Here is a 22,830-nt window from a genome sequence, read left to right as displayed (position 1 = left end):
ACACATTAGATGACACTTTAAGAAAATATGGTTTTACAGCCAGTAAAAATGATTATTGTTTTTATTATAAAGTGAGTAACAGTATTAAAACTTATTTCATGGTGTACGTCGATGATTTCCTAATTATGTCGACAGACAATAATGAATTGCTCAATATAAAGAACTATTTACAGAAATGTTTTAAAGTTAAAGATCTAGGTATTGCTAAGTGCTATCTTGGCATAAATGTGTTACAGAACGGTGACCATACAGTTTTAAGCCAAACAGAATATATCGCAGGATTATTACGGAAATTTAACATGCATGAGTGTAAGCCGGTGTCCACACCGATGGACCAAAGTGTAAAACACAGTTTACTGAAATTACATATGTCTGAAAACGAAGCCATCGAAATTAAATGTAGAAAAGCTATCGGTGCAATTATGTATTGTATGTTAGCCACGAGACCAGATTTAGCTAATAGTATGTCAATACTGAGTCGTTACCAATCTTGCGCTTCTGAAGAATTATGGACAGCTATTAAGAGAGTTTTACGTTATTTAAAAGGAACTATGGAGTTAGGGTTAATATTTCATAAAAAATATTCTGATTCTTTTATTGAAGGTTATGTAGATTCAGATTGGGCAGGTGACCTGCTAGACCGTAAGTCTACAACTGGTTACGTATTTAAAGTTTTTGGGTGTACTGTAAGCTGGCTTTCTAAAAAGCAACAGTGTGTAGCTTTATCGTCTACTGAGGCTGAGTACATGGCACTCAGTCAAGCTTGTACTCAAGCTGCGTGGTTATGTAAAATGTTAGAAGATACATTCTTGTATGATAAAATGCCTAGCACAATTTTGTACGAGGATAATCAGGGTGCAATTAAAATAGCTGAGAGTTTAGATTCAAAGCGTCTTAAGCACATAGATATTAGGCACAATTATATCCGAGAACAAGTACATAAAGGAGCTGTCGTTTTGAGGTACATTGATAGCAAGGAACAGTTAGCCGATATCTTTACAAAACCTCTTGACAGAATGCTTTTTGAAAAATTTAGAATAATGCTAGGGCTGTGTTGAGTTCAGTTTTGTTTATAAGTAAGAGGTCCCCCCCCTTACATTTATTAATTAAGTTTTCATTAAGAGGGGGTGTTAGAGGTAATGAAACCTCATTTGAGAATACCTGCGTGTATGTGGAGTCGGGTAAAAAAAAAGGAAATACTTTGACTCCTATCATTTTCAAAATGTGGAACCAATATAAAATGTATAAGATTTTTGAATAAAATATTTAATAATTACTTCTCGGGCGTGAGTGTTTTCTTTCAAAAACCAACCATGAAAATAATTGCTCCTTAAGAAACTTTAGGCGCTATTTATAAAAATGAATTTTCATGCGTGAACAGCCACCCTTAGAGGTGGATGATTTCCTTCAAAATGAAATGGGACCACTATGAAAGTACCCCCTTTCCAACAAAAAAAGAATCATAAAAATCGGTTCACAAATACCGGAGTTATCGCGTAACATACATACAAAAAAAACATACAGTCGAATTGAGAACCTCCTTTTTTTTGAAGTCGGTTATAAACGACTTTGAATAACGTTCTAAGGTCAAGTAAACATTTGTATCCAATGATCTTATATTGTTTGTATAAAATCAATATATATATTTTTTCGACTCCAAAAGTGTGTGGAGTAAGGAGTAAAATTTATTTGTAAAGATTTACTGAAACCGGGTAACGGGAAGTGGGCGAAATCGAATATGCCGAATTCATCACCTAATATGCCACCCTTAGAGGTGGAATGTTTTCTTCAAATTCGAACGGGACCACTACTAAGGTCCTTTCCAACAAAATTAGAATCATCGAAATCGGTTTACAAATGGACGTAGTTAAACAAAAAGGATCCAATGCACATCCAGTCGCTTTCGAGATATGGCAGTTTGAAGTTTAAAATTGTTTCTCACTGTTGTTTTATTTTCAAAACCTATAATGTCAAGTAACTCCAGAGATTTGTGCGTACTTACGAGGACAAATTTAAAGACGTCGATATCTTCTTTATGAACCGCAACAAATTTATTCAGTCTTTGAAGGAACACCCCCACTTTAAAAGGTAATTATTGTTATACAAACAGAGCACATATACACACTCACACATATACACAAACGCATTCACACATATACACATACACCTTCACACAAGTAGACACACAAATGCGCATACTCTTACTATAGTCCATTTGTTTATTATAGTTAGTAATTAAAAAACTAATGTCTAAATCTATTAATACAACGGTATTCAGTTATAATATGTTATCAATATGTATTTCATTTTGTTAGATTGTTCTTTGATAAACAATATTTTAAGACGCTTCGTTCTGGCATCAAATTAGTTTTTATGTAACGTAAATAAATTAATTGTAATGTGACAAACTTTGTAATTGGCTACGTAAGTAGATTATTCATAATTGTAAACCAAATTTAAAAACTGTAAAGTTTACAAATAAATAAATAAATAAAATATTTATTTATGTTTATATGTTGGATTTTTTTGCTGATCTAAGAGGTTACACTTTAGGAATCGTTTGGTACATATAACTCATTTTTTGATAATTTTGTGAGTTGGATCCTTTTTGCTTAACTACATCCAAACATCGGAGTATTCGCGTAAGGACGTGTTCCCATTGTCGTAACGTTTTATTTATTGTTGGACGACTGTCGAGACTGTGTCGTGAATGTTTATTTTATAGTTCAATGACTGTCGTGTCTAGCTGTTCCCATTAGATTGTGAGGACAATTTATTGGTTCACGTATCGGTGGCCGCCTTGTCGTTTGCACGACAGAATCGTTTGAAGCTGCGATTATCTGTCGTCACATTTTTATCGTTTGACGGCTGTCGTTTTAGCTCTTCCCAGACGACAGTCTGTCGTCTTAATGTCAAAAAGTCGTGAATGACAGTTAATCGTGTTTGACTATATGTGAACAACTTCATTTAAATATACAAGCCACATTGACTTACAAATAAATGGACGACAGGTCTAATACAAAAACTACGAAAAAAATGTCCCAAATCAACCTGTTCGAAATTTAAATTGTAATGTCATCGCAGTATCGCGCTGTCAGTAGAACAAATGAAGACTAAAGCGGAGTTTGGCGCTCTGTATACGATTTTAGCGCCTTACAAGTGCGGACACTTTTTAGCGCGGACCCGACGTCCATATAATTGTAAGTCAATGACAAGCCACGACACTTTAAACTACACGACCATCTGTCGGCATGACGTAATGGGAACGCGTCCTAACAAAACAAGTCGAATTAGAACCTCCTTCTTTACTTAAAAGTCCGTGAAAATATATTTTTTACACACCTTGACCAATTCCTTGAGCCTTTCTCGATTGTAATGTGTTCCAATTTCTTCTCCAAGGAAGTAGTCGAGCAGCTTGCTTGTCGGCCACGCGAGGGGAGCACAAATGCCCATTACAATCTGTTTAAAAGAAACATATATCAATGACATGGATAATAAACAATTATTTAAAAACTAAAATCTTCTGTAACCTGGGTTAATTCCATAAATCCCCACTAAAAAAAATTCCAACCGATGGGGATTTTAAAATTTTATTAAATTTCATTTCTCATTTCACTAATACTAAAATCTTTTACAATTTTAAATTAATTTAGTACTTTGTATTCAATATTTGACCGAATGACTTTTTTACGCTTTCAGGAGCGAAAATCTTTCTATTAGGCATTTAAGAATAATTTAATATTTTAAAGAAAGTTCTAAACTGCATTTTAATTTAAAAAATGTGTCGTCTTGCTGACGTGATTATTGGCAATTCCAATAATAATTGTTAAAATGGCTACATATGCCAACACCACAAAAACGAAACGTTGTAAATTTTCTCACATGTGCGCCATTACTTACATTACAAGACGGCAGAATAAATGTTTCATAATTTTACTTTGGTACCATTTTATTGTTGTATCTTCAATATCAGCCTCTCTCCACATAAAGAGTGATATCGAACAGTCCTAGTACATAAGTTTTGTTTATAGTGCCCCACCCTATCAACCACTTGGTTATGCGCGAAGGGCGCTATGACCATCTAAGTCAAGTCCTAACCCCGGATTAGCACGTTACATACCTATAGTGATACAGTGACAGTGGCCTATAGCATGGTATTTTTCCAGAAATCCCCACTGCTGTAGCAAGTACTACGTTAGTAGGAATTTCGGCGTCTTACTTTCTCAAACTCGTATCTTAAAGCACAAAGTTACTGAAATGCAAAAAAATGGATTGTATGTACAAATTTTGCAGGGTGATTTCCCATCACATTATCCTCATATTCACACACTGGCCTTTACCTATTCTTAAAGTAATGTATCCAAATTAACACCCTTGATAAGAAATTTAATAATAATAACGCACACACTCATTCATATGGAGACCCTGTATCGCGAGTGCCATGGACACACACACAGACACCCACAAATTACATCTAAACTCACGAGAGATATAAATGTAGGCCATACAAATATTTCTCCCGGCCCGGGAATCGAACCGGAGTTACATAAAAATAAATAAAAAGTTTTGCTATCTCCTGAATAATCACTCTTTATAAGATACGAGTTCGAGAAAGTAAGGCATCGATGTGTGGAGGAATGAAATTGAATATAGAATCACCAACAAAAAAAATGTTACCAACCTTCATAATCCAGATACTTTTAGCACCAATCAGTAGCCCGTGTCTCGCACAAATAGCTTGAGGCGTAATTTCCGCAATGAACACAATAGCCAATGTAGATCCAATGACAGCCACAAGACCAGACGTCAGATCATCCAGAATTACCGTAAATGTACTGTTCACTGCCACATTACTCAGTAAAATTGTACATAAAAGGTAATTTCCATGGGCACGTACGGGCATGATCGCCCTAGCGTACTTCCTCTCTTTCTCTGTGCCGGTGTTGGCAATAATTTTGAGCTCCGTACGGTCCAGAGCCATTAAACCCAAATTGAGACCGGAGAACAATGATGCCAACATTAGAAGAATGACAATTAGAATTAGGGATGCCCATAAAGGTAATAGTTTGTTATGAGTAGCTAGTATTTTCCATTCTTCTGAGCCTTGGTGTCGGAAGACATGTTCGTCTGTGTTGTTTTTCAAACAGACGTAGAATTTGTAGTCTTTTTCTGGTGGTGGTGCTGTAAGGATGAAGAGGGCAGAGTCTTCTTCTACTACTGATACCTGGAATAAATACAATACTAAATTAGTACAGAGTACTAAAAAACGACCTTAAAAGTTCGTGGATATGACATCTATTTGCCAAGTTTTATTGAAATAGGCTACCGGAAAGTGCGCAAAACCGGATCCCCTAGTTTGCCAGCCTTAGAGGTGGGATATTTTTTTCAAATTTAAATGGGATCAATAATGAGGTAACCTCTTTCCAACAAAAAAGAATCATCAAAATAGGTTCACAAGTTTATAAATGCACAAAGTCGATAACGTCGTAACGTACATTAAAAAAAAACATTCGAATTAAGAACCTACTCTCATAGATGGCGCTACGACTAAAAAGTCGTTGAAAGACCAAGTACAAAGACACGACGCAAGCACATAGAAAAATTCGTGAGGTCCGTTGGTTCGTTCCGTGGCTTAGACCGTGCCAGACGACGTCGGTTCGAATCCGACCGGATCGAAGGGATTTTTTCTGAGTGTTTTTTCTGAGTGTTCGATCTTTGTATTAATAATTTTTTTGTATTAATAAACCTACTCCTTTTTTTTTAAGTCGGTTTAAAAACATTAAATTGGACAACATCACATAAGTTGCTCTGATCCCTCAGTACAGTAACTAAAGCACTTGTGTTATGGAAATCGAAATGAAGGTACCACAGACACACAGATCCGAGACAATACAGAAAAGTTGGTATTTCTACATTGACCCGGCTGGGAACCCGGGACCTCAAGATGGCGACACCATGAAAACCGGTAGGTATGCAAGCCACTTGACCACAGAGGTCGTCAAATATTCGGTTGTCAATCTGAATCTATATTGCCACCATTTGTAACCATAGCATGCAGACGGCAACACATTAAGCTACACACTGACGGATGTTGTTCTATTGCACTGGAGGCGGCGACATTCGAACAAAAGTGCATAGGTTGTGCTGTGACTGTACTGTACGTAAATTGTGTGACGTACAAATTAAGTACGAACCAAAAATCGGATTGCAGTAAAAGAAAGCCTTGTGAAAAATTTCCTGAACGAAAAAGTACTGCTACCTTACCTTTACCTGCCACCAAGCGGTAACGTTCCGGTTTTGAAGGGTAAGGGTGCTGGTGAAATTACAGGCACATGGGACTTGTCAACTTATGTCTCAGGATGACGGGCGCAGTGGCAGTGCCCCTCAGATCTTTGCGATTTAACTTTGAGTGGCACTGCAACTGCTACGGACAGTCTTGTCGCTTACCACCAGACGCGTCTTCCGGAGAACACTCGCGCAATTCTCGGGAATTCCCGAAGGTACCGCATCGTATGTATATAAAGGTCAATATGGCATGTACAATTTCGTTACAAAAATACGCTTCTTTACTTTAATATCATAAAAAAACTTACACCAAAGTCCATGCCATCCAAAAGGTGGTCACAGACACTCCCAAAGTCTTGAACCGTATGTGTAAACGAAATTCTCGTATTTTTGGTAAAACCGTCACCGAACAACCTCAAATGGAAGTTGGTTTCTCTTAGTACACTCGGTATCATACCGTCCACAATTTTCGGTTCCTTATCCGCTTCTTCAACCCTCAAACCTTTCATTTTAATCATGGAATAAGTCACAGGTTCTGTGTTCGACGGGACATCACTAGCCAGACTAGAGTTGGAGACGTCGCTGTCATTGAGAGTTTGACGTTTCCATCTCGTTAATAACTTGGCATTGTCGATAAAATCGACACCACTATTAGAGTTATCGTTACCGAATTCGTTAAATTCTATATCACTATTTAATATATTTTCCTGTAATCTTTCTATTTTTGATTGCTGTGGTAAATATGAGAACGTTTCAACGATAACTTCGCTCTGTTTTTGACCATTTTTGTTCACGTCGGTGTCTTTTTGTAAGTTATCTGTATTGATGTTCTCGATATCGGTATCGACATCGTCCGGGTCTATTAGGTTTTGGTTGTCGTCTTCCTCGTCGTTTTCTATTGATCTGCGAAAGAAAAATACTAATTAGTTTATTACAAATACATTTTACTTCCTTAAAACTAAAAAGTTGACATTGTTTAGTAGGAATACTTGTAGCTTTTTCAGACAGGCGCAAGCCGATTACGCGGTGATAAATGTATTGACTCTCCATGCCCTGTTTTAGCGATGGGCGAGTCGAGTTGTTTAACCCGGTATACAACTAGTCAACTCGAGTTACTTTTCCATGAACTCGAGCTAACTCGGTTGACCCGCCCCGCCCGCCGCCGAACCGAATACTTCATTCATACAGCGCATCGGTGACCTTCGGTCACGCTCGAGTCGCGGTCTACCGGCTGATCGCGTCCAACTCGGTGAATCGTCGGTTCGAGTTCTACTCGCGACTTGCGGTTGCTCTGTCAAACACCGAGTCGAGTTAATTCGAGTTGCATTAGCAGTCAAGTTAACTCGAGTAACTCGAGTTGAAACAAATATAACTCGTCCCATTGCTACCCTGTTTTTCAAAAATGGAATAAAATGACAGTTTATTGCGCAAAAGTGTTGCTCGTTAGAAAACAGCTAGTGATTTCAGTCGATAAATCGATGGTCGACGGCTAATAAAGCACATAAATAAAAAACCAACATCATTCATTTAAATCATAGGTTCTCAAACTTTTTGGTTCACTATCTGCATGGCAGTCCGCCACGCAGGCAGGACATTGCTCACAGAATATCCTGTCTATGACTCACGTACTGACTATCGCAGGACGCGTTGCAGGATTTACAGGATTGCAGGATAGCTTACACGCTGCAACTACATTCATAATCCTGCATTGCGTTGCGGACGACGTCTGCAATGCAGGATAATGAATGCCCCCTTTTAGGTAAGATAAACAAAAATTCAACGCTCATACGTATTTTTTTATATTAACTTAACATAAAAATATCACAAGAGGAAAAAAATATGTAGTGTAGTTTATATAGATTTTAAGACTTTCGTGGTTATTCACTAAATGATTATCACTAGTATCATGTTTCTTACCACGGTATGACTTCTTTTTATTTTCCCGATATTTCGGAACGGTTGCACGCTCCATGGTCACGGGTTGACTGAAATATCGGGAAAATAAAAAGAAGTCATACCGTGGTAAGAAACCTGATACTAGTGATAATCATTTAGTGTAGTTTATATGGATAATTCAGGTTCTTTTTTTCAAATGGGCAGAGAAACTATTTTTATTTATTTATTTGGGATAACAATAGCAAATATTGATACTATACAAAAAATTAATTACATATTACGAAGTCATTAACAGTTATCCTCGATTTATACATTAAAAATAAAAACAGAGCACGGGATGTCTAGAAGCATGATAATAATACAAACTATATACAAACATATAAATGTGAAACAAATAAGTAAACTACATACGTACACTTACATACAAACAATACTTACTATACACAATAAAACTTAGTATTAATATTTATTATACACTATACCTACATATGAATAAATTAAACTTAACATTAGATAGGAAATGAAACTTTCTTCTTTTCCGGATTTAAATCGCGGGACCTGTAAAGGGCCCGAAAAGTCGGTTTGTTTGAAAAAACAAATATACCCCATTTAAATCCGGAAAACATTTCCTAAATATAATTATATATCGAAAAATGAAGTCAAAGTCAAAACCAAATAATCATTTATTCCTAGGCAAAATTTTTACACTCGAAAGCGTAATTTTTTAAACTACTGCTCGATTTACTACGCTGACCTCTCTGAGAAGAACGAGCAAGAAACTCTAGGGATTGCTCTTTTCAAATAAACTTAAATGCTATAGAATACATTTTGAATCATATTTGTGTGGAATCTAGACTCACGTTGTCTTTCGATACATCTTTATCTAACACGTAGTCTAGAATTTCGTAATATGACTTTTCATTTAAAATACTTTTAATGTAAGTTTTAAACTTAGGTAATGGTAATCTTATTGTAAAAACGTATACAGTTCTCCATAAAAGAATCGTTTACCTTAGTTAAACGAAATCGTGGTACCATGAGTTTTTCTACTTCTTAATGAAATTATGTATATTTTTACGGGCATACAAAATATTTGAGTAAATGTACTGTGATGCCACAGTCATGATACCAGTCTCCTTAAACTTTTCTCTGAGAGAAATTTGAGAACCTTGACGGTACACAAAACGAATCGCTCGTTTTGGCAACACAAATATGGTTTGTATATATGCCGCTTTACCCCACTTGAGAATTCCGTAGGACATTATACTATAGAAGTAACTAAAGTAAACCAGTCTAGCGGTAGCAACATCGGTAAGATCACGTATTCTACGCACTGCGTATGCAGCAGAGCTTAATCTGCAGCAATCTGAAGCACATTTTTTACTTATGTAATATTATTTGCGGGTTAGCACGTGTAAATTATTCATATTTAACAATCACGTGTATACAAACTTCACGCACTGATTTTGGTACAATGGTCCGACTGTTAAAATAAGAATAAAGAAGGCGACAACGCATTTATTAATCATTACAACGTCGTAACGTTCACTATTAGATGTTTTCAAAATTTTTTTTTTATTTTTCACAATCTATCGATAAATCTGTCGACAACAACTACATGACTATTTAAAATTTTACGGAAATTGGCAACCCTGCAAACGTCGTTTCACTCCGTTCTCACAATATCATTTGAGTTTCGAACTTTGTTACGAAAATGTTCTAATTGAAATTGGGCATTCCGCCAAAACCGACGAGACGCCATTGTTAATTTATTTTCAGAATTCCTCTAACCGCTTTTAACCAGCTGGAAACCGGTTCAATGTGGATATATAATTTGTGTTTAATTGTTCTGTTTGGACAATTGATGTTTTTTTTTGTATGTCAAGGTTTTGTTGATAATTTTACGTGATAATTGATAATAATGTACGGTTTGTACGACACTCACAGTGATTAAACATTATTATGAAATATGTTAAGTGGAATACGTAGTATTTTTAACCGACTAGACCGAACAGATTTTGATGATTCTGTTTTTGTTGGAAAGAGGGTACCTCAGAAGTGATCCCATTTAAATTTGAAGGAAATATTCCACTTTTATTTTGGGTGGCAACTAAGATACCGAGATTATTTTTAACCGACTTCAAAAAAGGAGGAGGTTCTCAATTCGACTGTATGTGCTTTTTTTCCTTTTTTTTTGTATGTATGTTACGCGATAACTCCGGTATTTGTGAACCGATTTTTATGGTTCCATAGTGGTCCCATTTCATTTTGAAGAAAATCATCTACCTCGAAGAGTGGCTGTTCACGCATGAAGATTCATTTTTATAAATGGTGCCTAACTTTAATTTATGAGCAATTACTTTAATGGTTGATTTTGCTATTTCTCCAATTCAAGGCGTTTTTCTCTCTGCATATACTTTGAGTAGTGAGAACCGATTTTTATTATCTTTAGTGTTAAGTCCTGTATAGTGGCGAACTAGGGGATATTTCAATAAAACTTAGCAAATAGACGTAATTTCACGTACTTTTGAGGTCGGTTTTTTTAGGACTCTGTACTGAGATTATTTAAATAGTGATAGACAACATTAATACGATGAATAAAAATAAACAAGCTAATCTTGACAGTCGTTTTACGAAGTCACTTTTTTTTATGATACCCGTGACGGGACGAACAAGTCGTGCGCCTGGTGGTAAGCGACACGCCTGTCCATAACAGATACAGTGCCACTCAGAATTTAAATTGCACAGATCTGAGGGCCACTGTCACAGCGCCCGTCACCCTGAGACATAAGTTGACAAGTCCCATGTGCCTGTAATTTCACCAGCACCCTTACCGTTCGAAGCCGGAAGGCAGAGGGTAGGAAAGGTGGCAGTACTTCCCTGGACGAATTCTTTCACAAATTGCTACTAAAGAATGATGATGTAACAACCCTACACTCCGTGGGACGTGCGGACACAAATGTATGTCTTCATGTCATTGACTTACAATTATATGGACGTCGGGTCGCTGCTAAAAAGTGTCCGAACTTATAGGGCGTTAAAATCGTGTACAAAGCGTCATTCACGCTTTAGTCTTCGTTTGTTCGACTGACAGCGAAGCAAGCAAAATTAGACAGTACTGCGATGACATTACAATTTAAATTCAACGTTTTAGCTTTTTCATATTCCTTTACATGTCACTACGTTTAAATAGGTTGACTTGGGACATTTTTTTCGTGGTTTTTGTATTAGACCCGTCGTCCATTTATTTGTAAGTCAATGCTTCATGTTCTAATTTATAATGTAAGTGATTGATTTTTATGTAATTTGTCAGTTATTTCCTGTAATGCCAGGGTTGTTACTTTAAATATCGTTTTGGGAATATGAACATGCTTGTTTCCTCATGTTTACCTCCAAGGCTAAAAAGCAAAATGTAATGATTCACATATTTCTTATAATTATTTGTAAATACGTCGGGAAAATTCACCGTTACAATTAAGGGGGTTAATTACGACTTAAAAACCGCACAATACCTAAATTTTTTTCGCAAATACATTGAAAATAAAACTAGTTTTTATTCAACTTTAGAACAGGAGTACTTTTTTATGTATTTAAACTAATACACAAAAATAGTATTGGTTTTAGTTACATGTTGAATAAAAGGTGTAACTTTTTTCGTGACAAATCGTTATTGTATCATAAAAAAAGAAAAAACAGAAATACGTTTTTTTTTCACTCCTTGTTTATATTTATTTAAGAACCATCAATCACATAATGTTGCAAACTTAATTTTTTTAATGACTTCAAAAAAGGCGGAAGTTTTCAATTTGAATGTATTTTTATTTTTGTGTGTATGTACGCGACATTTTGTTGATTCGCTTTCACTTTGTTCGTTACATCTATTTGCCAAGTTTTATTGAAATAGGTTAAAGAAAAGTGGGTGAAGTCCAGTGAACCGAATTCATTCCCTAATTTGCCACCCTCAGGTTTACGGTTCACAAATTATCTTATATCTTATATATTATATATTATAATAGAGTTATCGCGTGACATACACACAAAAAAATAACTGTCGAATTGAGAACCTCCTTTTTTGAAGTCGGTTAAAAATGACGTTCCCAAAGTGTAAAATTTTTCTTACGGAATAAATGATTATTTCGACTTTGTCTTTGGTTTTTACGCCATTTCTTCCCCGAAGCGTCGAATATGTGATCATATTTATAAAAGCGTTGTTTAAGGAAGTTAGTGAGTTCTACTAAAAATGACGTAATATAATTAAACCGCCGCTGTCGCAATAATGTGATTGTTAGAATAATAAATACTAACCACAGCAACACTACTAAATTAATTACGGCTACATAACCGAATCAACGAGACGTGGACATTATCAACAATCTAGAAATAAAGTAACTTAGCGTGCAATGGAGTATACAAATCTGATCTCCAAAACTGATCCACCACCAACTTTAATTTGCAACTACCAACGGATCCCCTTATTGTATTTGTAAGGTAAGTACAGTCAGAAGAAAAAAAGGAATGAAAATCGTAAATATTCATTTATTGAGCAAATTGTGATCGAAATGTTATAATTATCACAGACAATCAAAAATTATTTTGTGCAGTAGCAAGCTTTTTAGCAGTAGAAAGTGTGAAAGAGTTCATCCAGGGCAGTACTGACACTTACCTATTTCTGCCGCCAAGCAGTAATGTCAGCATTACTGTGTTCCTGTTTTGAAGGGTGCAAGTGTAATTACAGGCACATAGAACTTGTCAACTTATGTCTCAGGGTCACGGGCGCAGTGGCAGTGCCCCTCAGATCTTTGCGATTTAAAGAGCTAAGTGGCACTGCAACTGTTATGGACAGGCGTGAAGCTTGTCATCAGGCGCACGACTTGTTCGTCCCGTCACTTGATGTTATAAAAAAAACCCTTCGAAACAGACAAGCAATAATGTTACATTGCCTGTTAAATTAATGTGTGACTTTGTGAATAGGATAAAAGACTTTTCTTTTTTTTTCTCCGAAATTTTGTATTGTGTAATAACGTTTGCTGGAAGACGTCGGTTCGAATCCAGCCTTTGTATTATTAATTATTATAAAAAAACTAGTGGAATAATTTCATGGAAACAAATAAACATCATGGCGGTCAAACAACGTGAAATTGAATAGGTATACTTAAAAAAAGTAAAAACAAATTGGTTCTTAAGTTTTTATTGAATGTCAGCTGGTTCGTTCCGTGGCTTAGTTGGCATAGCGTCTGATGTGGTTTGCTAGGAGACGTCGGTTCGAATGCGGCCAGATCGAAGGAAATTTTTCTGAGTGTTCGATCTTTGTATTAAACTATAAAAAATTGATTCTTATTCAGATGTTTTAACACGATTACACAGTAACATGAAAAATTACTAACATAATCTATTAATAGAGGATGCCAGGTGCCAGTGGAATGTATACGAAAGCTGTTTACAGTTTTTGTAACAGAACTATTATTGCATAAAACATGATTTCGTTTTTCAACAGCGCCGTGATCACAATAGATTATGTGGGAGCGGGTTTTTTTTGCGCCATTTTTGTTACGCCATAGGTCATTGACCGAACCACAGAACACATTTTGTCAATTACGTATTTTGTGGAGCGAATTGGTTGTTTGTTAATGTTTTCTCCTTAAAAAGGTTAATAAATCAAAATAGAAATTTAAATAAAATGTGTGACAACCACACCAATAGTCTGGCGTCAAACTAACTATCATCTCGCCAATTGATGGCTTACAGGTCCGCCTTCACGGCGTCACTCCAGCGATACCTTGGACGACCAACTAGTCTTGGACCGGTAGATCGACCCAGATAGGTTCTCTTCAGTGGTCTAGTTCTGTGAAGCGGTGATGCTTCAGAAGGCGGTCGCCGAGCGTGATCGGGAGAAGGCCGATCCTGCTCGGCGGCGGCTTACGGTTCGCCAGTAAGTTTGGCAGCCGCGAGGAGGAAGACGAGAACGTGCGGCCCGTTTCGTCGTGAGGAGAGGAGGGGAGGACATAGCTCCTCCAAGGTGCTGAGGGAGTTCCGATGCGCAGTCGATCCCGGATCCTTCCCACTAGAGCACCCGAGGCCACCGTGGGGTTTTAGCCGGTAGAAGTCGGCATTACCTCTCTATCCTAAGAGGATTTGCCCACGAAAAAAAAGATAGACTCTCTTCACGTTTCGCTTCTCTCCCATCCTTTCTAAATGGCTGAGCCAGTGAAGTCTGTGCGCTTTGGTTTCGCGATGTTTGGTTGGGCGACGAGCTCTTCTATTTCAGCGTTAGTGCGGATTCTTCAGCTACCATTCTCCCGTTGGACTGGCCAATACCAGCAGGTACTATTTATTATCTGTTCGGGTATTTACCCGACTACGCTGTCTTGTATCTCGATTAGCAGTCCTCTTGGCTTATTGGTTCCATGCATCGAGTATATAACCAGAAATAGAGACGAAATAAGGGCCATCCATCCCAGGCAACGCAACAGGCAAATGGGCCTTATATCACTTTTAAATATCAATTCTCGTTTGCGCTGAAATCACAAATTCGGTGTTGTGGGAAAAACAGCAAAACATCTAATTACAAAACAAACGGAATCACATTTCATCGGTAATGAAATATTAAACATGTAATTTTTCATTTCACACCCTTCAATTGTCACCGTAATGATTTGGCAGAATGGTTTTTACACAAATTAAATGACATTTCGTCTCTATTTCTGGTTATATACTCGATGGTCCCATGCTATACAGATATAGGCAAGACATTTTCCCAACCGTAAAAACAACAAACCATAGAGCCCTTGCCCTTGCAAACTATAGATATAAGTAGAACAGACATGTCGTGAGCAAAGCCAGTCGCGTGACGACAAAGTAGAACTCGTAAATTTAACGTCAGTTTGGCCCAATTACATAACAGCCACTTTCATTATGCCAACAAATCATTGTAAACGGATGGAAATTTATAGGCTTCCATCATTCAATCATGGCATTGTACACGTGTAGCCTTGGCGAAATTTGAACTGTCTATGTTCCATTCGGTGGTGTGGGGAAAAACAGCAAAACATCTAATTACAAAACAAATGGATATCTAAAAATGTAATTTCGCAATTCGTCCATCATAGCAAACTTCAAGTTAACTGGTCATTTGAAGTGAAACAGTTGACGACACCCGTCAATTGTTTCGAATTCGGGCTGGCAATCGGAGCGCAGTTGTCACAGTAATGATATGGCAGAATAGTTTTCAAACAAATTAAATGACATTTCGTCTCTATTTCTGGTTATATACTTGATGTAAAACAAGTATGGTGTAAATCCAACGTATCAGCGCGACTTGAAAGTTTTATTGAAATCGATTACCGGAAAGTGCGCGAAACCGGATTCATTCCCTAGTTTGCCACCGTTAGAGCTGGAATATTTTCTTCAAATTTAAGTTTAATAATAATTAGTAAGTTTGTGTTTTTTTTTCTATATTTTCTATAGTTAGGAGTCGTGTTTTCACACCGTATACTAATCAGTGTATATCTTCAATTGTAATTTTATTTTCAAAGAGATTGATTCAACGCTTTCATTGTTTAACTATTAACTGCCTCTGTGGCCGATGTGGCCATGCCGGACTGCCACGCAGAGGTCCCAGGTTCGATTCCCGGGCCGGGAGAAATATTTGTATGGCCTACAATTATTTCTCTCGTGAGTTTGGGTGTAATTTGTGGTTGTCCATGTGTGTGTCCATGGCACCCGCGACACAGGGTTTCCCTAGTGCGGGGCTATGTTGAGTGTGTGCGTTATTTATTTATTTATTGTTACATGTGCGGAATCAACCATAGCCATTTGAGGTTGTGTCAACTCTTAAGACACTACTATTCTATTTTTTCTTCCGTGTTTAAGTCACTTGACATCATAAAAACCATATAATGCACTCATCTCGTGTCATAAAGATAAGTTTTCAAGAAAAAAATGTTTAAAAAACGTGTTGATTTATGAAATATTTATTTACTAGCCGCCACTAACTCAGATTCACAAGTTCCACATCATCAAAGTAAACAATATTAACGGAGGCTTTTCCTGTAACACAATGACATTCCTATCACAAGTATATTTTTACTTAAAAGGAGTGTCAAACCCAGAACAATGAAAACCCATGTATAAGTTGATGAAAATAAACATTTTTAATTTTAATTTAATTTAATTTAATTAATTAATGCAATGAGTCACGGATGCTAATTTTTACGCTCATGTAATTGTCATACAAAGGTTTGATAAAATATTCAAATTTAACTGATGTCAGAATTGAGCGTCTGGACTTAGACATGTGCACTGCGATTTTTTTTTTATTTTCTGAACCAGAAAAGAGGCCGGGAGAAATATTTGTATGGCTTCCATTTATTTCTCTCGTGAGTTAGGGTGTAATTTGTGGTTGTACATGTGTGGGCCCATGGCACCCGCGACACAGGGTTTCCTAGTGCGGAGAGTACGTGCGTTATTTATTTATTTATACATAATGTCAAACAAGAAAGGAAAAATATGTACAATGTTAAAAAAAAGACTAAGCACGTTTGTGCACTGCATCCGATTCGTATTTGTTCAAAATCCGAGTCTATAAAAATCTAGAAATCTCGGACCCACTTCGGCTGTCGCTTGTGCACTAAGTTCCATTCGGATTCCAGAAAATACGAATATCGCTTGTACACCTAGAAATAAAATGATTACTGGGACATTTCGGACCGTTATTTGTCGGATTCAGAAATGATACGAATTAAAATATAAATAACTCATTGGGACTCAACTGTCAGCATTTATCTTTTTTAAAAAAAAACTTAAGGCTTAAGACTATACATGCTCATTCCACATGCAGCTGTGGCTCTAAAAACCACTGCGGGTTTATCCGTCCACAGCGATTCGCTCTAATGTCTTTTTTGGTTTGTTTTTTTAAAAACTAACCTATTTTAAGAAACTGTCATTCAGTTTTTTTGCTCTTATTATTATAATAAATAAAAAAACAAATAAAATAACTTTATTTCAGACTTCTGGAGGTGGTCCATACAAAATTGTTAGTAAAACAAAATTAAAATCTTAAGGAACTAAGTATACAATAAAAATCTAATATTCATATTGCAATGACGTTCACCGGGCTGTCCCAGTGGCTCGCGAACACGCTCAGGATACGGTTGGGTCGGCGCGTAGCCTTGCTTCCAGAGAGGCACACCTCTACCTCATCACGGCTGCGAAATCGTCAGTCCTCGCCTCGACGAACATATCACATTATTACATTGGATATAAAACTTTAGCAGGAAATGGATGCGTCAAGCCGAGAACAGGGCGAAATGGCGTGCATTAGGGGAGGCCTATGTCCAGCAGTGGACTGCAATAGGCTGATGATGATGATGAAAACTTTTTCTGACCGGCTTAACGCGGTAAGTGTGGTGACATCGTAATTTCAAATCGAGAAAATACCGCAGAGTACGAGAACACCCGGAAGTGTACGAATTACACGATAAAAAGTTTGCTGCCCCATTTAAAGTACGTTGCACTTAAGGTTTACGATATTTTTTTTAAGAATTTTTGTAAACAATGTATTTGTACTTTTTTAAGTTTGAATAGGTCTAAAATTTAAAATCCCTTTTCCTCTCCGGAGGGGTCGGGGGTTCTAAAAAAGCCGCATTGGAAAAATCATAATATGATATAATTGACAATACATATTATGAATTTTCAAAGAAAACAAAAAACGCAATTCATCTATTGAGAGTGTTCTATGGAGATCATATGGAGACGATTCAATTTATTGATTTTCATAAATATACAGACAAGATACAATAAAATAATAAAGAATAATAATAAAGAACTTTATTTATCTATATTTACAAAACAATTTAGTCGTAAATAACATCACTGATACTGTGTAGATAAAAAGGATAGAGTCTCAGCTTAAGCTGTTTTTCAGACCCTACCTTTTTGAAACTAGTTACATTTTAATCATAATATTTATCTGACGCGTCTCGAGTAGCTCCAAAAGATATCACAAAATAATAAATATATATATATATTTATATATATATATATATATTATCATATTTTTTATTTTTAACCGACTTTAAAAAAGGAGGAGGTCCTCAACTCAATGGTATTTTTTTGTATGTTACGCGATTTGTGAATCGATTGGATGATTAATTTTTGTTGGAAAGAAGGTACCAGAGGTACCAGAGGTACCTTCTTTCTCACGAAAATAACTATTATTACCAAAAAATATTCAAACAAACCAACGTTTCGGGCCCTTTGCAGTACTAAATAGTATGCTTATGTTATTCCAATTTTCATTATTAATTAATAATAAATTTAATTTAATAAAAATTCAATAAGTGGTTTGCATTAATATTAGACGTAACTGGTTGATGACTGTACTACCCATCGAGTATATAACCAGAGTTAGAGACGAAATAAGGGCCATATATTCATGGTAACACATTAGCGATACAGCTCTTATAAATATCAACTCCCGTTTGCACTGAAATATGGACAGGCCAACCACTGACCTGTGTGTACGTCTCCGTATATTCCAAAAAATATTCTGTATTTATTGTATCTATCTATCTATAATAAAGATAATATCTCTAACAATGCCGTGCTGTTCTATTCGGTGGTAGGAAAAACAGCAAAACATCTAAGTACAAAACAAACGGAATCACATTTCATCGGTAATTAAATATTAAATATGTAATTTTGCAAATTGTCGTCCATTATAGCTAAGCTATAATTAACTGGTCGATTTGAAGTGAAACAAATGACGACACCCGTCAATTGTTTCTAATTCGAGCTGGCCAATCGGAGCGCAGTTGTCACAGTAATGATATGGCAGAATATTTTTCAAACTAATTAAATAGCATTTCGTCTCGATTTCTGGTTATAAACTCGATGGTACCACCGCAGTTCACCGTGATCATGAGCCCCTTTAAAGGGCCCGAAACTTTGTTTTGTTAGAAAAACACAAATATACGCGATTTAAAACCGGAATAATAGTTTCATTTCCTATGTATGTAACTGCCTCTGTGGCTGAACGGTTACTGCCACGCAGAGGTCCCAGGTTCGATTCCCGGGTCGGGAGAAATATTTGTATAGCCTACATTTATTTCTCTCGTGAGTTTGGGTGTAATTTGTGGTTATTTATGTGCGTGTCCATGGCACCCGCGACACAGAGTTTCCGTAGTGCGGGGCTATGTTGAGTGTGTGCGTATGTGCGTTATTATGTGTAACAATGGCGAAAACCTAAGAACTCGATAAAGAACTAAATTAAACTTATACGTTTTATTTGCGCAAACAACACACGACAAAAGCAGGAAAATGATGATTGGTAAGCCTTACTCACAGGCATACCGCGTTCGGTGTGTGAAGTTCATAACGTGACACAGACTACAGTCTTCTGACTTCACGATCTATTAATAAATTAAGATGACACAAAATTATTTAAGTGTAGCCCTATGACGTCACAAATGGCATCAATTTAACGTCACAGACGAGAATATATAAAGATGACTATTCACCGATACCTTTGCCAAGACGTATGTTGTCATAGACGCGTCGAAATACGTAATAAGATTAATATCGTGGTTGCGTAGTTTTGAAGCGTGTGAGGTAGACGTGGAGAAATTAGTTTCATATTTAAACCATGTTTAAACATTTGATAAAATATTATTACTTATATTAATACTATTACCATAAATTGTATGCCGTAAAATTGGTAATACCTAGGGAAGAAAGAGGCACCTTTGAACAGTGGTGTGACGATGTGACCTCCTTACATCGTCATTCCACCTTTTTATCGCCGTTTCTCCGATTTCTGGCCACTCGTTTTTAAATTTTGAATCGTTCTTTAATCCTTTTGCCTCGTTTTGTTTCGTTCCATCGCGACTCCCTGCCCGATCGCGGCAGCGAACAAGTCTTCTCGTTAATTTTTTGAACCATTTACCAGTTACCAAATATCTCTTGTGCGATAAACATTTTAAAGAGCACTGGATTTATTACCACTATTTCTTTACCCTTTCAAATTTTGAACTTTAAACTCACTAAGCAAGATGTGTGGAGGCTGCGGAGGCTACTACTCTCCTGGCTACATTGTAATCCACAGAACATTCCAAGCGGTACCAGCAGCGGTTTCCATGCGTTTAGGTAATTTAGTGGCCAAATCAATTCCGCGTAAATGACGTGGCGTGACGTAATTAGCGTGATTTACGGGAATCTATTGTTATCAGCACACCCCAGACACTCCGTACAACAGTCGAAAATTATTTACCTACTACTACCACTACATACAGCAAGGAGCTATCTGCACACGCGCATATGTGTGCGTGAAGTGGCAGGGTTACCCATCACTTTCTTGCACTATTATGTTACGGGATCAGAGTGACAACATAGCGAAAATGCTAACGCGAATCTATTATTTATTATTCTATTAATAATTACATACAGAATCCTAATAATTACACATGTCTATTAAGTATTTTTATTGATATAATATTATAATTTTCATTAATTCACTAATTAGAGTAATATTGAAGATTTATTTTAAAAATGTGTTAAAAGCACTTAAAATGTTATATTTTGGACATGTACTTTTAAATAAGGTAACCAAGGTATTTGAAATTCGTGTCCAAGCTGATCATCATTACTTAGTTAATAATTAGGTATATTCGCTATTTACATAATATTTATCGGCAATATGAAGTGAAACCCTTTTCTACCAGCTCACGAAGTCATGGCGCCTCAAAAAACAACCTCGAAATTAGAGCATACGATGTACAGGTTTCAAATAGCTTTAACTTCGGAAATGAAACTATTTTTCCGGATTTAAATCGCGAATAATTGTTTTTGCAAACAAGCCGACGTTTCGGGCCCTTTACAGGTCCCATGGTCACGGTTGACCGAGGTGGTAAACTATAGAGAAAAAATAGGGTGGTTTGCATTAATATTAGACATAACTGGTTGATGACTGTACTACCTCAGTCAACCGTGATCATGGGACCTGTAAAGGGCCCGAAACGTCGGTTTGTTTGAAAAAACAAAAATATACGCGATTTAAATTCGGAAAAATAGTTTCATTTCCTGTGTGTAACAATCGCGAAAACCTAAGAACTCTATATCGATTTTTAAGTTAAATGAACGTTGTACAAGGTCAAGAGCACGTCAAGCTTGACACGACGTAAATCCAACTCTCAGATTATACAAACAAGGGAGATATGCCCTTAATTCAAAATGTACTGAGACTCTTTGTCCCTACGACTCGCGACAAATACAAACGCAATTAGAAAAATCTATACAGGAATTATCGCACGCACACTCGTTCCAAGAAGTTAGTGAACGTTGCACTATCAATTATGCACTTTGTTGCTTAAAACACAGTGTTCATTTTATAATCTCTAGCATTTTACTCACACATAAACACCGTGCTATGCGAAAGACAATTAGTTGTCAAAGACACTAGTGATTGACTGAAATGAAAATATATCGATACTTCAATTTAATTTTATTTTATTAAAGATTGTTGAAAAGGTTTATGGAATGTGAAAATAAAGATATATTAAGAATAAGAACGGTCCAAAGTACAAAGTGTCAAGATTGACGTGCTCTTGACTGTACTATGTTATTTTTTTTATTGTATTGAATCACTCGTGTTACGGGCTCCATACTTCACTACAAATAAAAATAACCAAATTGAATTTTAATTTTTCAACATCATTAAATACCAATTTTACCCGTGGTTGAAATACGTAAAATAATTTATTTTGTATCTCACTTCACATTGAATTGTTTAGTATCAATACAAACAGTGGTAGATTGCGAGAACGTTTGTCTCCAATGCAAGGGTCAGAGTTCAATACCCTACGGTGATACACCACTGAGCAATTACCAATTATTCTGTAGTATAAATAACCGCGTCTGAGTGATCAATCGGTCTGTGATAAAAAGAAGATAGCTTCTTCTTGTAGAGGTGACGTAGGTTTTTGGAGAGCACTTAAATGATACACATGTTTACTTGTCAACGCGTCGATATATATTGATCCGAAACACGGGTTAAAATTGAATGATTTCAGATTGTGTACCATATATGTATAGAAATTTGTATATAATATTATAAAATGTATTTGCGCCTTGAGCGCACCTCGGACACTCCATACAACGATCGAAAATTATTTACCAACTACTACTACATACAGCAAGGTGCTATCTGCACACGCGCAAATGTGTGCGTGAAGTGGCAGGGTTACCCATCACTTTCTCGCATTATTACAATTAAAATTCTGACACAAATCTGTTATCTATGATTCTATTAATAGAATCCTAATAATTATACTTGTCTGTTAGGTATTTATATCGATATATTATTATATTCTTAATTAATTCCCTAACTAGAGTAATATTGAAGATTTATTTCAAAAATATATTAAAAGCACTAAAAATGTTATATTTCGGATATGTACTATCAAGTAAGGTACCCAAGGTATTTGAAATTGCTCGTCCAAGTTTAGTTAATAATTAGATATATTCACCACCTACGTAATATTTATCGGCAATACGAATAGAAAATACGCGAAGTCATGGCGTCTCATTATATTGATATAATAAATCTGTATTTTTTATACATACATATATTACTCTGCAGTAAATAAATGAAGAAAA

At 36.3% G+C, this 22,830-nt stretch overlaps 1 protein-coding gene across 1 annotated transcript in view; it reads right to left on the bottom strand.

Annotated features, from left to right (window-relative positions):
• Nucleotides 1-3,309: 3,309 nt before the first annotated feature.
• Nucleotides 3,310-22,830, bottom strand: part of LOC113240536 (metal transporter cnnm-2-like) — a 39,403-nt gene continuing 19,882 nt past the window's right edge. Inside the window, exons 2-4 of the mRNA XM_026477868.1 lie at nucleotides 6,594-7,188; nucleotides 4,682-5,224; nucleotides 3,310-3,459 (exon numbers count right to left, since the gene is read on the bottom strand). Of these exons, the coding sequence (XP_026333653.1) occupies nucleotides 3,310-3,459; nucleotides 4,682-5,224; nucleotides 6,594-7,188 (1,288 nt within the window). The remainder of the gene's footprint in view (nucleotides 3,460-4,681; nucleotides 5,225-6,593; nucleotides 7,189-22,830) is intronic.

Source organism: Hyposmocoma kahamanoa, unplaced genomic scaffold, assembly GCF_003589595.1.
Source record: "Hyposmocoma kahamanoa isolate Upper Pololo Valley unplaced genomic scaffold, ASM358959v1 148, whole genome shotgun sequence".
Classification (NCBI taxonomy): domain Eukaryota; kingdom Metazoa; phylum Arthropoda; class Insecta; order Lepidoptera; family Cosmopterigidae; genus Hyposmocoma; species Hyposmocoma kahamanoa.
The sequence above is the reverse complement of the archived record's forward strand: the minus strand, read 5'-3'. Positions and strand labels throughout refer to the sequence as shown.